This window comes from Loxodonta africana, chromosome 25 (genome assembly GCF_030014295.1).
Source record: "Loxodonta africana isolate mLoxAfr1 chromosome 25, mLoxAfr1.hap2, whole genome shotgun sequence".
NCBI lineage: Eukaryota > Metazoa > Chordata > Mammalia > Proboscidea > Elephantidae > Loxodonta > Loxodonta africana.
In genome coordinates, this window is record NC_087366.1 from 21,703,362 (window position 1) to 21,717,205 (window position 13,844).

Sequence of the window (13,844 nt, forward strand, 5' to 3'; positions counted from 1 at the left end):
TTTAACACTCAACCTTTTAGCGCTCATCGATATGTCATGAAGCTAAATATCACTTCATTTCTGTTAGTGCTTTCTCTTCTGGTAAACTTGAAAGGGCAAGGGGAATAGGATGCATGTAAATTCTGTCTTAAAGCCGCAGACAGCAAGCATCTTGTTCAGCTGGGACATGTTTTTGTGCTATCTGTTCCAGGAGAATTAGAAATTGTAGAGGGACCAAAACCAGTCTCTTAGTTTGGGAGCAGTGGAGTTTTCTTTGTACAAGAGAGACCATATTATTCAAAAATGATTCTTTTTTTTTCTTTTCTTTTCTTTTGGCTTTTATATGCAGTAGAGTTAGATGATAACATTTAAATGGTGGGTGTTGGCCCAGTGCTGGGGGAAATGTTTTTAAAACCTTCTGTAAAAATGACACAGCATCAGACCTCATCTAACTTCAAGGGAAAGAGAGAGAATCACCATCATCAGCCTAAAGCTGATTCCTATGAGGTGGAGGGCAAACATACCTCCACTGTCCAACCTTTTCACAAGTCTCACACCAGCTGTTCCCCTTACCACACTCTGAGCTTCTCTGCTGGATTCCATAATCCATTGCAATGGCCACACAGAACTCACAGACCATACTCAGGATTGTGGGGTTTATTAAGATCAGGATCAACTTGGAGTTTACAGGAACAACTCAGGATACAGTTCTTTGATCAGGATAGCTTCTTCTTGGCCATGCCCGCAGGGAGGTGTCTGCCACTAGGCCCTTACTCTCAGCTCCTGTTCTCGGCATTGGCCCCCACTAGGGCAAGTATTACAAAGCTGTTTAGCTCCACTGACAATCGTCCAGAGGCACTCCACTCCGCTAGCAAGCTTCATGCTTGAAGGCGCTCAGCACTCTCGCTCCATGGGTCAGCAGGCCCACTGCAGCTGCCTCACTCCGTGGGCCAGGAAGTCCACTGTACCATCTTGGCACTGGACTCCTGGTTCTGCCGATGCCATTTCTCTGCCGCTGGACTCTGCTTTTCTTGCTGCCACTTCTTGCCATAGTGCTTACTACAGCTACTTGCTTCCACGCCGTCTCTTACTGTCTTCAGTATTACAGCTCCTTCTCTCAGTCTCCTGAATCTACGCTCCACTCCTGGCTCTTCGGTTTAATGGTAGTGAGGCCTCCCCTCCAGCCTCAGGGTTTGGCTCCCTTTAAGCCTAGCAGGATGGCAAAACTGACCAATACCCTGCAAGGGTTCTGTGTACCTTATTTGCATTAGTAGGCTGTCAGTCCCCTTGGTGGGCCACAAGCACCTTGTTTGCATAGCCCCACTCAATCATTTTGTTGGAGTTACAAGACCATGGCTAGAGGGCCATACAATAATAATTACTGCACTGCATTTTGTGACTATTTCTAATCTAAATGCATATGAGATCATAGTACTTAGTGGCCTAGTCTCACTCTCTAAACAAAAAAAAAACACTGCTTAATCCAGCAAAGTAGATATATATGAAGATAATAATGTTTGGAAATCTTTAATGAGATTTTGGCTTTAAAAATGTCTCAAATTAAAATACTTAATTTATAAAAGACTAGCTGTGTAAGAGAGGCCCTCTCTTTATCCTTCCCACACCCCTCCCCCTAAAAGAAAAGCTGTATTAGGACTTTTACATCTGAATATAAATATATTGGAAAGTTAAGGATCCTTTAGTTAATTTGCAGGGTTGCCTTTTATACTACTTTTAAGTATAGTCTGTTCAGAGAAGAATTAAATGTACTTACCAAAAAACTTGATATAACTGCTTAAATAAATGGCTGTTTTATTCCAAACATCAGCTGAGAGCCTAATTCTCAGCCTGTTATTTAAAATTTTGAACTCCGATAGTTGTACATGAAGAGACTTCTTTTATGAAAACTTAAAAACACTTTTGGGAACGGTGGTTGCTGAGGATGGTGTATAACTGTAAATGTTAACTTACGTTATGCAGTAACTTGCTCATGGAATGTGTTGTCTGTGATTTCTCTCCATTCCCTTCACCTTGATTACAGAGAGGTACAGAAAGCGGTCAACACTGCCCAGGGATTGTTTCAGAGATGGACAGAGCTACTCCAGGATCCCTCCATAGCAACAAGGGAAGAAGTCGACTGGACCACCAACGAACTGAGAAACAACCTCCGGAGCATAGAGTGGGATCTAGAAGACCTTGACGAAACTATCAATATCCTTTTCTGTGGTGTCCGTGCCATTTGGGGTGCATAGACAAGTGGACAAGCGTTTATCCAAATGTCTCAAGCACATGGATTATACATTTTTCTTTATAATTGATTAATGTTGCTTTATTTTGACACATCTGAAATAATTACCCAATAAGCTAAGATACCCATTGAAAAAAACCAAACCCGTTGCCACTGGCTTGATTCTGACTCATAGCAACCCTATAAGACCAGTAGAGCTGCCCTGTAGGGTTTCCAGGGAGCAGCTGGTAGATTCAAACTGCCGACCTTTTGGTTAGCAGCCAAGCTCTTAACCACTGTGCTGATGGTTTCAAACTGCAGACCTTTTAGTTAGCAGCTGAGCTCTTAACCACTGTGCCGCTAGGGCTCCATAAACTAAGATAGAGTAGCCAAATTCTTCTACAGTGCATGACAAATCGTGCAATATAGATGCAGCATGTGTAATGGTTATGAACCCAGGCCCTGCAGTGAGGCTGCTGGTGTTCAGGTCCTGACTTCACCAGTTACTAATGGTGTGGCCTTGGGCATGTTGCTTAACCTCTCTGGGCTTCAGCTTCCTCTTCAGTAGAAAGTTATGGTAATAATATACCTAGCTTATAGGGTTGTTTTAAGGATTAAACATATAAACCCACTGCTGTTGAGTCGATTCCGACTCATAGCGACCCTATAGGACAGAGTAGAACTGCTCCATAGAGTTTCCAAGGAGCACCTGGTGGATTTGAACTGCCGACCTCTTGGTTAACAGCTGTAGCACTGGACCACTACACCACCAGGGTTTCTGATATAGAGCATCGAAATGCCTGGCACACAGCAAGTTTCTGTAAAAGTGTTAGCTGTCATTTCATAGAGGTATATATAGACCAATATTATAAAATTACAGCATCAAAAGAAAATCCTTTGATAAACTGTCATGTTCCTATTTAACAAGTGATGTTACCATGCCAATCTCCATTGCAAAGGCATCTTGTACCATGAAACTACATTTAGTCAAAATAGGTCTATTGTGCTAATTCATGTTAAATAAGACCACTGATCTGACTGACCAACCAGAGAACTATAAAAGCAGAATTACATGACCTTTTGTCAACTAGAAGTACCATTTAACCAGAATTTTGGATGGAAAATATGCCAGTAGCATGTTTTGAGTTCTAGGAAGGAAATCAGCGTTAGTCAGAATCACTCTATAGTTAGCACAGGTACATATGCAGTTGATATCTCAAATACATAATTTTAAGTAATCATAATGTCCTAGGTACCTTTTAAATCATTAAAAGACAGGTAATGTTCCCTAGAATTAATGGAACACAATATGTGAGGGATGGAATTAAAAGTCACAATTACAGAGAGATACTTCTTCCCTTGAGGCAGAAGGGAAGGATAAAGGATTGGAGGAGAAAGAAAAAAATGTGAGATTAAGAGGAAAAAAAATTGGTAGATATTTGTCATTTAACAAATATTTATTGAATGTACTATGCATTTTGTTAGTTACAGACATTAGACTGATAAGCAAAACAGTGTATCAGCCGTCATAGAACTTATGGCCTAGTAGGGGGGATAGACATTAAATCAAATAATAACACAAATACATACTTACAGACTATGAGAGAAAAATACACACAGCTATGGGAGTGTCCATGGGGTGATAGGACCAGGCTAGGGGAGTAGGAGAGTCAGGGAAGCTTTCCCTGACCTTCATCTCTTTAGAGTAAGAAGTAGGGTTAGCTTCTTGGCATCAAGGGAAATGGTTTGGAATGACAAGTGTAAAAGGTATGCAAAAGCTGTTATGGGAGAAGGTGATCTGGAGTCAAACAGGGATAAATACGAAGTGTGGGCAAGCGTGAGGAAGAGCCAAAGTCAGCTGTGGTCAGACCACATGAATTTGTGGTGGACGCCATCAGCAGGGGCTGTGGTTCTTAAACTCGCATGTCGTCTCTACTGTGGGCATAGGAACCGTCACATAGCTCGTGGGCAGAGAAAGTTTGAGAATGATTAGTGTTAAGTTGACTGTGTTTTCAGAAAGTTTGGGCTAGGTGTTATTGCTTGCATGTGAGAGAATCTCTTATTTAACAGAATGTCGTTTGCTAGGCTTTTGACAATGAAATTGTTTTACCTTGACTGTTTGATTCACGCATAGTTGAAGCAAATCCTAGAAAATTCAATCTCGATGCAACTGAATTGAGTATAAGAAAAGCCTTCATTACAAGTACCCGGCAAGTTGTCAGGGTAAGGAATACAATTTTATTTTATTATTTGTGTGAGAAATAACCTTACTTCTTTGAACTCTTTCCCTTAATTGTGAACTAATAGGTCAACTCTGAAGCCACTTTTTGGTATGAATTAAATGTCAATTTCCCAAATACACTTTCTCTCACTGAAACAAAGAAATCTGTTTTTACTATTGTCAAGCTGGTTTCTTAGAGCAAAGATGAGACAGTAAGCTGCTGCCCAATTTACTGTCTCAAAGATGAGTACCTAGTTAAAGAGTCTAGTTGTGGATGTTTTTGAGGCATCTTTTAAGCTTGTAGCTTTTAACGAAGGTTTTGCAGGCAGTTTTTTACTAAAGAAAGTAATATTCTTGTTTTTGTATAAATAACATTGATATTTTTGAGGTAATCTTTTTTTACATATATGAAGTCACCTACACTGTCTGAAAGGTAAAACAGTAAACTGAGAAGGTTACTTAAATGGTCCATATGTCTGCTTCCTCCAAACCAGTTACTTTTTTATCCCTTTATTTCTTAGTATATTTTATGTCTGGACAGAAGGAAGAACTACTCTTATAGAAACCATTTGGTTTCTTGACTGACTGGTAATCACTTTGTATTGTTGAAGAGTGACTCTTACTTGGTTTGGATGGCGGCCTCTTCCACCATCTGAATCACTTCTGGAACTCTTGCAACCCATGTTACTGACATTTCCATATACAACTGCTTGACAGCTTTTCAGGGGGTATCCAGAGCAAGCAGTCATCTATCAGATATTAAAAAAACCAAACCTAGTGAATAAATCTTTAGTCTCTATTTATTTATTTAGGTAATAGTAAAGGACCTAAGAGAAAATATCATTTAGGTAAAATTTTGTGTCATTAAGATATGTTTTTTATTTTGAAATTGTGTGGCCAAGCCACTTGATTAGCATAACTAGATGTAAGCGAACCAGCTGTCTTAACATATGTACTAGAAAGCAGCTTCCTTGAATAAAAAGACTTGGTATCATACCAGTGCTAACATATGGCTTTTTAAGAGTCATCTTAGTCAGGAACCTTGGTTTATGTTTGCCAAAGACTTTATGTCGTGTGATTTCCTTTGAAATCATTTCAAACAGTAGTCGTTATCACTGAACTTTAAACATTCCTGTTCCTTGCTTTATTCAGTAGATGCCTTTTTATATACGTGTAACTAAGTTGTTTATTAATAAACCTGCCTTTTAATGGGGCAGTAACCTTTCTGGACCTCAGGTGCCAAATCTATACAAACACATTTGGATTAAACACATTTGGATTAGACACTCCTAATTTCTGTTTCTGTAGGAGCCCTGGAGCCCTCGTGGTGCAGTGGTTAAGAGCTCAGCTGCTAACCAAAAGGTCGGCGGTTTGAATCTACCAGCTGCTCCTTGGAAACCCTATGGGGTAGCTCTACTCTGTCCTACGGGGTCTCTGTGAGTTGGAATTGACTTGGCAGCAACTGGTTTGGGGTTTTTTTTGGTTTTATTTTTCATAGGAGCCCTGGTGGTGCAGTGGCTAAAGTGCTTGGCTGCTAACCCAAAGGTTGGTGGCTTGAATCCACCAGTGGCCCTGTGGGAGAAAGATGTGGCAGTCTGCTTCTGTAAAGATTTAAAGCCTTGGAAACCCTGTGGATGGCAATGGGTTTTTAATTTCTATTTCTAACCAGTTAAAAATGCTATCCTGATAAGGAACCCCTGTTGTTAGCTGACAAGTTTTTTATAAGGTAAATAATTCCTTAATTATTTATTTTGTAAATGTGATTTTGTTTTATAATAGATTTTCAGAATGACACTTCTGTAGCTGTTGGTATTTAAATGGTACCTTGAAATGAAGCATATATTCATGACCTTAATTATATTTGTTCTTTCTGCAAGGTGGTACTATGAAATTGCAGAATTTACAAATTTAAATTCAGAGGGCATTATAGCAAAAGTTGTCAGTTATAATTGGATGTAGAATCTGAGGTTTGTTTTCTACTGTCTGAAAAGCTTTTAAAAATACATTCTTTGAAAGAAGTATCCTCAATCAAGTCAGTACTTCAAAATGCTATAGTCCTTCCAGAGTTGAGATCAAAATCATATTCAACTATATGATCCAACTGAATATTTTAGTTTTTTTTTTTAAAGCCCTGTTTAATCATTCCTGTTTTAATTTATGACCCCTTTTTGGGAAGCTGTTACTACTTGCTGGTGGTCAGCTTAGAGTATTACCTAACTGATCTTTTGCTGATCTGACTTCAGTACAGTCTAATTGACAGTCCTGCAGGAAGAAAAGAAGTAGCAGTGATGCTAACTTGGTTGTTTTTTTTTTTTTTTAATAATTTTTATTGTGCTTTAAGTGCAAATTTACATATCAAGTCAGTCTCTCACATACAAACTTATATACACCTTACTACATACTCCCATTTACTCTCCCCCTAATGAGTCTGCCTGGTCTCTCATGACCGTTTTGCCAGTTTCTAACCCCCTTTACCCTCCTGTCTCCCCTCCAGACAGGAGATGCCAACAATAGTCTCAAGTGTCCACATGGTGCAAGTAGCTCACTCCTCATCAGCATCTCTCTCCAACCCATTGTCCAGTCCCTTCCATGTCTGAAGAATTGGCTTCGGGAATGGTTCCTGTCCTGGGCCAACAGAGGGTTTGGGGACCCTGACCACCAGGGTCCTTCTAGTCTCAGTCAGACCATTAAGTCTGGTCTTTTTATGAGAATTTGGGGTCTGCATCCCACTGTTCTCCTGCTCCCTCAGGGGTTCTCTATTGTATTCCTTGTCAGGGCGGTCATCGGTTCTTCTGGTCTCAGGATGATGTAGTCTCTAGTTCCTGTAGCCCTTTCTGTCTCTTGGGCTCATAATTACCTTCTGAGCTTGGTGTTCTTCGTTCTCCTTTGATCCAGGTGGGTTGAGACTCATTGATGCATCTTAGATGGCCGCTTGCTAGCATTTAAGACCCCAAATGCCACACTTCAAAGTGGGATGCAGAATGTTTTCTTAATAGATTTTATTTTGCCAATTGACTTAGATGTCCCTTGAAGCCATAGTCCCCAAACCTCTGCCCCTGCTTTGCTGACCTTCAAAGCATTCAGTTTATTCAGGAACTTCTTTGCTTTTGGTTTAGTCCAGTTGTGTTGACCTCCCCTGTATTGAGTGGGTAACTTGGTTTTTTAAGAATACTTTGTACTGATTGCATATTACTGCATTTAGCTGAACGGTATTTGGGATTGCCAGGATCCGGGTTGGAGAGATTGACAGAGAGGCATTAGGGAGTTAGCAGATCTGGGAAATGATCACGCTCACATTAGGGGTTTGTGCATCATACATGTATGTGAGCCTCTTCTGTTGTGTTTCATTTAATGTTGCTCAAAGGGAATACGTTTGATCCACTTTGTTTTTAAAACAGCGAGTGTCAGTTATGTGTTCTCCTCTCACACTGGGGTCCAGTGATGCTCCTCTGGGGGTTCAGTGATGCTCCTCTGGGGGTTCAGTGATGCTCCTCTGGGGGTTCAGTGATGCTCCTCTGGGGGTTCAGTGATACTCTTCTGGGGGTTCAGTGATGCTCCTCTGAGGGTTCAGTGATGCTCCTCTGGGGGTTCAGTGATGCTCCTCCATTTTCTGGTTCTGCCTGAAAAAGTAAATCATCCTCTCCGATTGATGTCCTCTGGTTCGTGCCTTTAGTTAGTCCCCCTGCTTAAAAGAGGCTTGTGGGTGTTTTTCCAGCGTCTTTTAATTTTGTATCGTTTTTACTAAAATTTTCGCTGGCGGTTTTTACCGAAGAAAGCAACATTCTTGTTTTTGTGTAATCAGCATTGATATTTTTGAAGTACCTTGAAAATTTTTTTTTTGCATGTGTGGAGTCACCTGAGATTTCTCATGTGAAACTTTTCTTTTGTGGAAGTACACTCCAGACCTGACTTTGGTTTACTTCAGCAATGAAAGGTTTTACAGTATATGGCAGAAGAACAATGAATGACGAGTAAGGGACCTGAGTTCTAGGCCCAGTTGCGACCTTAATAAATTTTAATTGTGGCAAGTTATTCAGCCTCTGTCAGTCTCAATTTTTTTAGCTATGAAATGATCCGCACTAACATTCTCTGACTTTATTTTAACTTACAAGGTGATTAGAAATATTCCTTCTCCCCTAAACTGCCTAAGAAAAAAACCCTGTTCCAACCCACGAATTGTTTATAGTCAATTTTAAGTCAAGATAGAAATGGCTGTGGTTAGTGAAAAAGCGAAAGGCATCCAGTGTGGGCACAGATGACACTGGGAAGTGAGACCTCTGTGTGGCCAGCCCTGGGATTTATGGTATCTCATGCATTCAGTTTAGAAGACTGTGAAATTCTGTGTGCAATGGAAACAGGAGCATAAATAACCAGGACATTTGTTGTTCTTTTGGCAGATGAACCATAGTTTATTGGGACTAACTGCTTCTTGACTGCTGATTCTAAACTTCATGTGTTAGAAAGAAGATGAGTAATTATGTTTTGACATGACAAGTTGTTGCAAAATGTTTTAAACTGTTTAGCAACATAGCTTAACATTCCAAATTCTAATATGAAGGTGATCTGCTGTTGTACGGTATCTGGAGACTTTTAACTTACACGCACAAAAAGCCATCACAAGAGCGGAAGCTGTATCTCCTTACCTACAGCTGTGGCCACATACGTGATGGGTACCACACAGCTGTTGGAGAATTCGCAGACCATCAGGCCTAACACACACACCCCACATATATTTTTTGTTAAACAAAGAACTTTAAAAACTGGAACTTTTAAATATGTATTTCATTAAAGTAGTGCATGGTTATTAAAGAAAATTGGAAAAATTTTACAGGAGGAAATAATAGAAAAAGAATCTGAATGCCAAATAATATACAAACACAAAACTTTTTGCATCTTCTTTTAGTCACCCCACCCTCACCTCCCCCATGCATGGGAGTTATGTTTTTATGTAGTTGTGATCATATCGTTGTGCAGACCAAAAAAAAAAAACCCAACCCATTGCCATGGAGTGGATTCCGACTCATAGCGCTCCTGTAGGTCAGAGTAGAACTACCCATAGAGTTTCCAAGGAGTGCCTGGTGGAGGGGAACTGCTGAGCTTCTGGTTAACAGCCGTAGCACTTAATGACATACCGCCAGAGTCTCCACTGTTGTGCAGGCAGACCTTTTTTAGTTCTTTTTTACAATTAAAAATGATACATGGGCTTACTATTTTTGAAATGCAAATAATTTTGATGTATAAAAGGTAAAAATGCTCTTCCATTCTGTAATTCCATTCCCTAGAAATAACCACTGTCAATAGTTTTATAAATTTTTCCAGCCTTTTTATGGACATTGAAATATACACACTCTTAAAAACAAATGGTATGATAATTATTCTGTATTTTTTCTAAAATTATATATAAAAAATATATTGTGACCTAGTTCTGTGTCAATACAGATACATCCAAAATAGTACCATCTACTAGAATTTGATGTGAACCACATATGTCATTTTTAATTTTCTAGTAGGCACATTAAAAAGAAACAGGTGAACTTAATATATTTTATTTAACTCAGTGTATCCAATTTTCATTGGAAATATTTGAACTGTATTTAGATTTTATGAAGTTTACAATTGAAAAAGTAGATTTGCATACCCGAGTTGTTTGAAACATATTTAAAAGTTTTCCAGTAACTGAATTTAAATGTCAGTTAATTAAAATTAAGTAAAGTTAAAAATTCAGTTCCTCAGTTGCACTGACTCCATTTCAAGCACTCAGTAACTGCATTTGGCAAGTGGCCAAATCAGAGCACATCTAAATGATTCTTTTTAATAGTTGCATTTTTTTTTATTACTAACTTTTACTGAGCTTCAAGTGAACGTTTACAATTCAAGTCAGTCTGTCACATATAAGTTTACATGCATCTTACTCCGTACTCCCACTTGCTCTCCCCCTAATGAGTCAGCCCTTCCAGTCTCTCCTTTCGTGACAATTTTGCCAGCTTCCCACTCTCTCTATCCTCCCATCCCCGCTCCAGACAGGAGATGCCAACACAATCTCAAGTGTCCTCCTGATACTATTAGCTCACTCTTCATCAGCATCTCTCTCCCACCCACTGTCCAGTCCCTTTCATGTCTGATGAATTGTCTTCGGGGATGGTTCCCATCCTGTGCCAACAGAAGGTTTGGGGACCATGGCCACTGGGATTACTCTAGTCTCAGTCAGACCATTAAGTCTGGTCTTTTTATGAGAATTTGGGGTCTGCATCCCACTGATCTCCTGCTCCCTCAGGGGTTCTCTGTTGTGCTCCCTGTCAGGGCAGTCATCGATTGTGGCCGGGCACCAACTAGTTCTTCTGGTCTCAGGATGATGTAGGTCTCTGGTTCATGCGGCCCTTTCTGTCTCTTGGGTTCTTAGTTGTCGTGTGACCTTGGTATTCTTCATTCTCCTTTGCTCCAGGTGGGTTGAGACCAATTGAAGTTGCATATTTTTATATGATGATAATAGTTACCATTTACTGAGTATTTACTATGCGTTGGACATTATTAATCACTCTTCATGTTTTTATCTCTATTACTATCCACTATAACCCTATAATTTCAAATGAACAGAAGAAATAGATACTTAGAGAAATTAATTTGCTCAACTTTGCACAGCTGCTAAATAGCATAGCTAAGTCCTGAGCCCAGATCTTTGACATAAAAGACCATGCTCTTAACCTCTTTGATAGTGTGGCTCTATTATGATTTGTTTAACCATTAAACTACTGGTAGGTATTTAGGTTGCTGTTAAGTTTTGACAACTGTAAACTGTTTTTCAGTGGCCATCTTTATGAGCATAATCTAGATATTTAAGTAGTAAAGAGTTCAATGAGAGTACACATTTTAAATATTAGTTAATATTTTTTAAATATCTTACAAAGAAGACTATCAGTTATATTTCTAACAAAGAATCAGATTCTGTATTTCTTAACACCTTCACCAACACTAACTATTATCAATCTTTTTCATCTTTCCCAATCTAATTGGGAAAAATATCTCTTAACTAATACTTCTTAGATTATTAGTGGGTTAATGCATCTTTTTATGTTTGATTTCTGGTGAGTTTCAGTGAACAGAACTGTCTTCATAAACATAATGTTTAGTGCATAATACCACGTTGTGTGGACTTGCTGTAAACTACTATTCCCTTGTTTGGGCATGCTGCCTATTTCTGCTTTTCTTCACATTATAAATAACACTGCATGTACCTCTTTGCGTATCCATTTTGGTGTATATTTTATATGATATTCTTAAATTCTTTTTGGTGGAATTACTGGGTTAAAGTGAATATTTTAAGACTCTTGATATAAAATGCCAAATTTATTTTCAAAGGGCAGCAGTATCTTTTTTATTATTTTTTTATTGTGAAATATATATAACATTTGCCATTTCAACTGTTTTTATGTGTACAATTCAGTGACATTAATTATGTTCACCTTATTATGCAACTGCTATCACTGTCCACTTCCAAAAGCGGTATCCTTTCTAAAAAACATTTTTATTAACATATAACAATATAGAAAAGTACATGTATCCCAAGTATATAGCTTGATGAATTTATAAACCGAACATGCCCATGGACGCAGCACCCAGAAATTTCCTTGTGCCCCATTACACTCGTTACTTCCCCCCTCACTGTCCTAACTTACAAAAACACATTCTACATAGAAGGTTCAGTTGCCTAAAATGTCATCTTTTTAAAATGTTGACATTTTTATTAAGCAAATAGTGTGCTCATTGTTTTTAAAAACAGAAAAGACTATTATAAAATTCATTGAATGCATTTTCAAAATCATTATCCCACCAGTGAGCATTTCAGACATTTGCTCTGCATAGATTTTTTTTTTATTGTACTCTAGGTGAAGGTTTATAGAATAAACTAGTTTCAATTAAACATTTAGTACACATGTTGTTGTATGACATTGGTTAACAACCCCACAACATGTCAACGCTCTCCCTTCCCAACCTTAGGTTCCCTATTACCAACTTTCCTGTCCCCTCCTGCCTTCTAGTCCTTGGCACAGGGCCAGTGTGCCCCTTTAGTCTCGTTTTGTTTTATGGGCCTGTCCAGTCTTTGGCTGAAGGTGAACCTCAGGAGTGACTTCATTACTGAGCTGGTAGGGTGTCCAGGGGCCATACTGTCAGGGTTTCTCTGGTCTCTGTCAGGCCAGCAAGTCTGGTCTTTCTTTTTGAGTTAGAATTTTGTTCTACATTTTTCTCCGGCTCTGTCTGGGACCCTCTATTGTGATCCCTATCAGGGTGGTCAGTGGTGATAGCTGGGCACCATCTGGTTGTTCTGCACTCAGTCTGGTGGAGGCCAGGGTAGATGTGGTTCATTAGTCCTTTGTACTAATCTTTCCCTTGTGTCTTTAGTTTTCTTCATTCTTCCTATCTGTATAGATGTTATTAATATATATTAAATAAATGGGGTGTTCTATTCTCATTGTTTGACTGAACATCAGAATGTCATCTTAAACTTAAACTGTTAATTAGAAAAGGAACGCTGCAGTCCAGGAGATAGTAGCATATGGTGTCACTTTGAGGTTTTTAGAACATGTTTGTATAGACCAGAACTTCTCAAATTTCAGTGTTCATAAGAATCACCTGGGGGACTTGTTAAAATGCAGGGCTCTAGGCCTCGACATAAAGATTCTGACTCAGAAGGTTTGGCTGGGACCTTGGAGGGTGCATTTTTTTTTAAAATAAACTTTATAACAGTTTTAGGTTTACAGAAAAGTTGTGTAAAGAGTTCCCATATACCTCCTCTCCCCTACACATCATTTTACCTATTAATGTCTTACATTCATGTGATACCTTTGTTACAGTTGATGAACCAATATTGATATTATTAATTAAAGTCTATAGCTTACATTAGGGTTTACTTTTTGTGTTGTACAGATCTATGGATTTTGACAAATACCTAATGTCATGCGTCCACCATATCAGTACCACGTAGAATTGTTTCACTACCCTAAGAAAGCCCTGTCCTCCACCTGTTCATCCCTCTGTCCTCTCCCTGGTCCCCTGGCAACCACTTATTCTTTTCAACCACTGTCTATAGTTTTGCTTTTTCTAGAATGTCATGTAGTTGGAAACATATCATATGTAGCTTATTTGAATTGGCTTCTTTTACTTAGCAGTATATATTTAAGGTTCCTCCCTGTCTTTTTGTGGCTTTATAGCTCATTTCTTTTTGTTGCTGAAGACTCCTCCATTATGTGGATGCGCCACAATTTGTTCCTCCATTCACCTATTGAAGGACATCTTGGTTGCTTCCCATTTTGGGCAATTATGAATAATGCGACTATAAACATTCATGTGTAGGTTTTTATGTGGACATGTGTTTTCATCTCATTTGGGTAAATACCTAGGTGTGCAATTGCTGGATCGAAT

General features: G+C 39.0%; 1 protein-coding gene across 4 annotated transcripts in view; it reads left to right on the forward strand.

Moving 5' to 3' along the window:
* Positions 1 to 13,844, forward strand: part of STX6 (syntaxin 6) — a 56,295-nt gene that overhangs the window by 20,604 nt on the left and 21,847 nt on the right. For 2 of the 4 annotated variants that reach the window (XM_064276561.1, XM_064276562.1), the window contains exons 2-4: positions 2,021 to 2,190; positions 4,335 to 4,429; positions 5,736 to 5,789. In XM_064276561.1, coding sequence (XP_064132631.1) covers positions 2,021 to 2,190; positions 4,335 to 4,429; positions 5,736 to 5,789 — 319 coding nt within the window. The remainder of the gene's footprint in view (positions 1 to 2,020; positions 2,191 to 4,334; positions 4,430 to 5,735; positions 5,790 to 13,844) is intronic. The other 2 variants (XM_023549218.2, XM_003410971.4) reach the window with 1 other exon arrangement.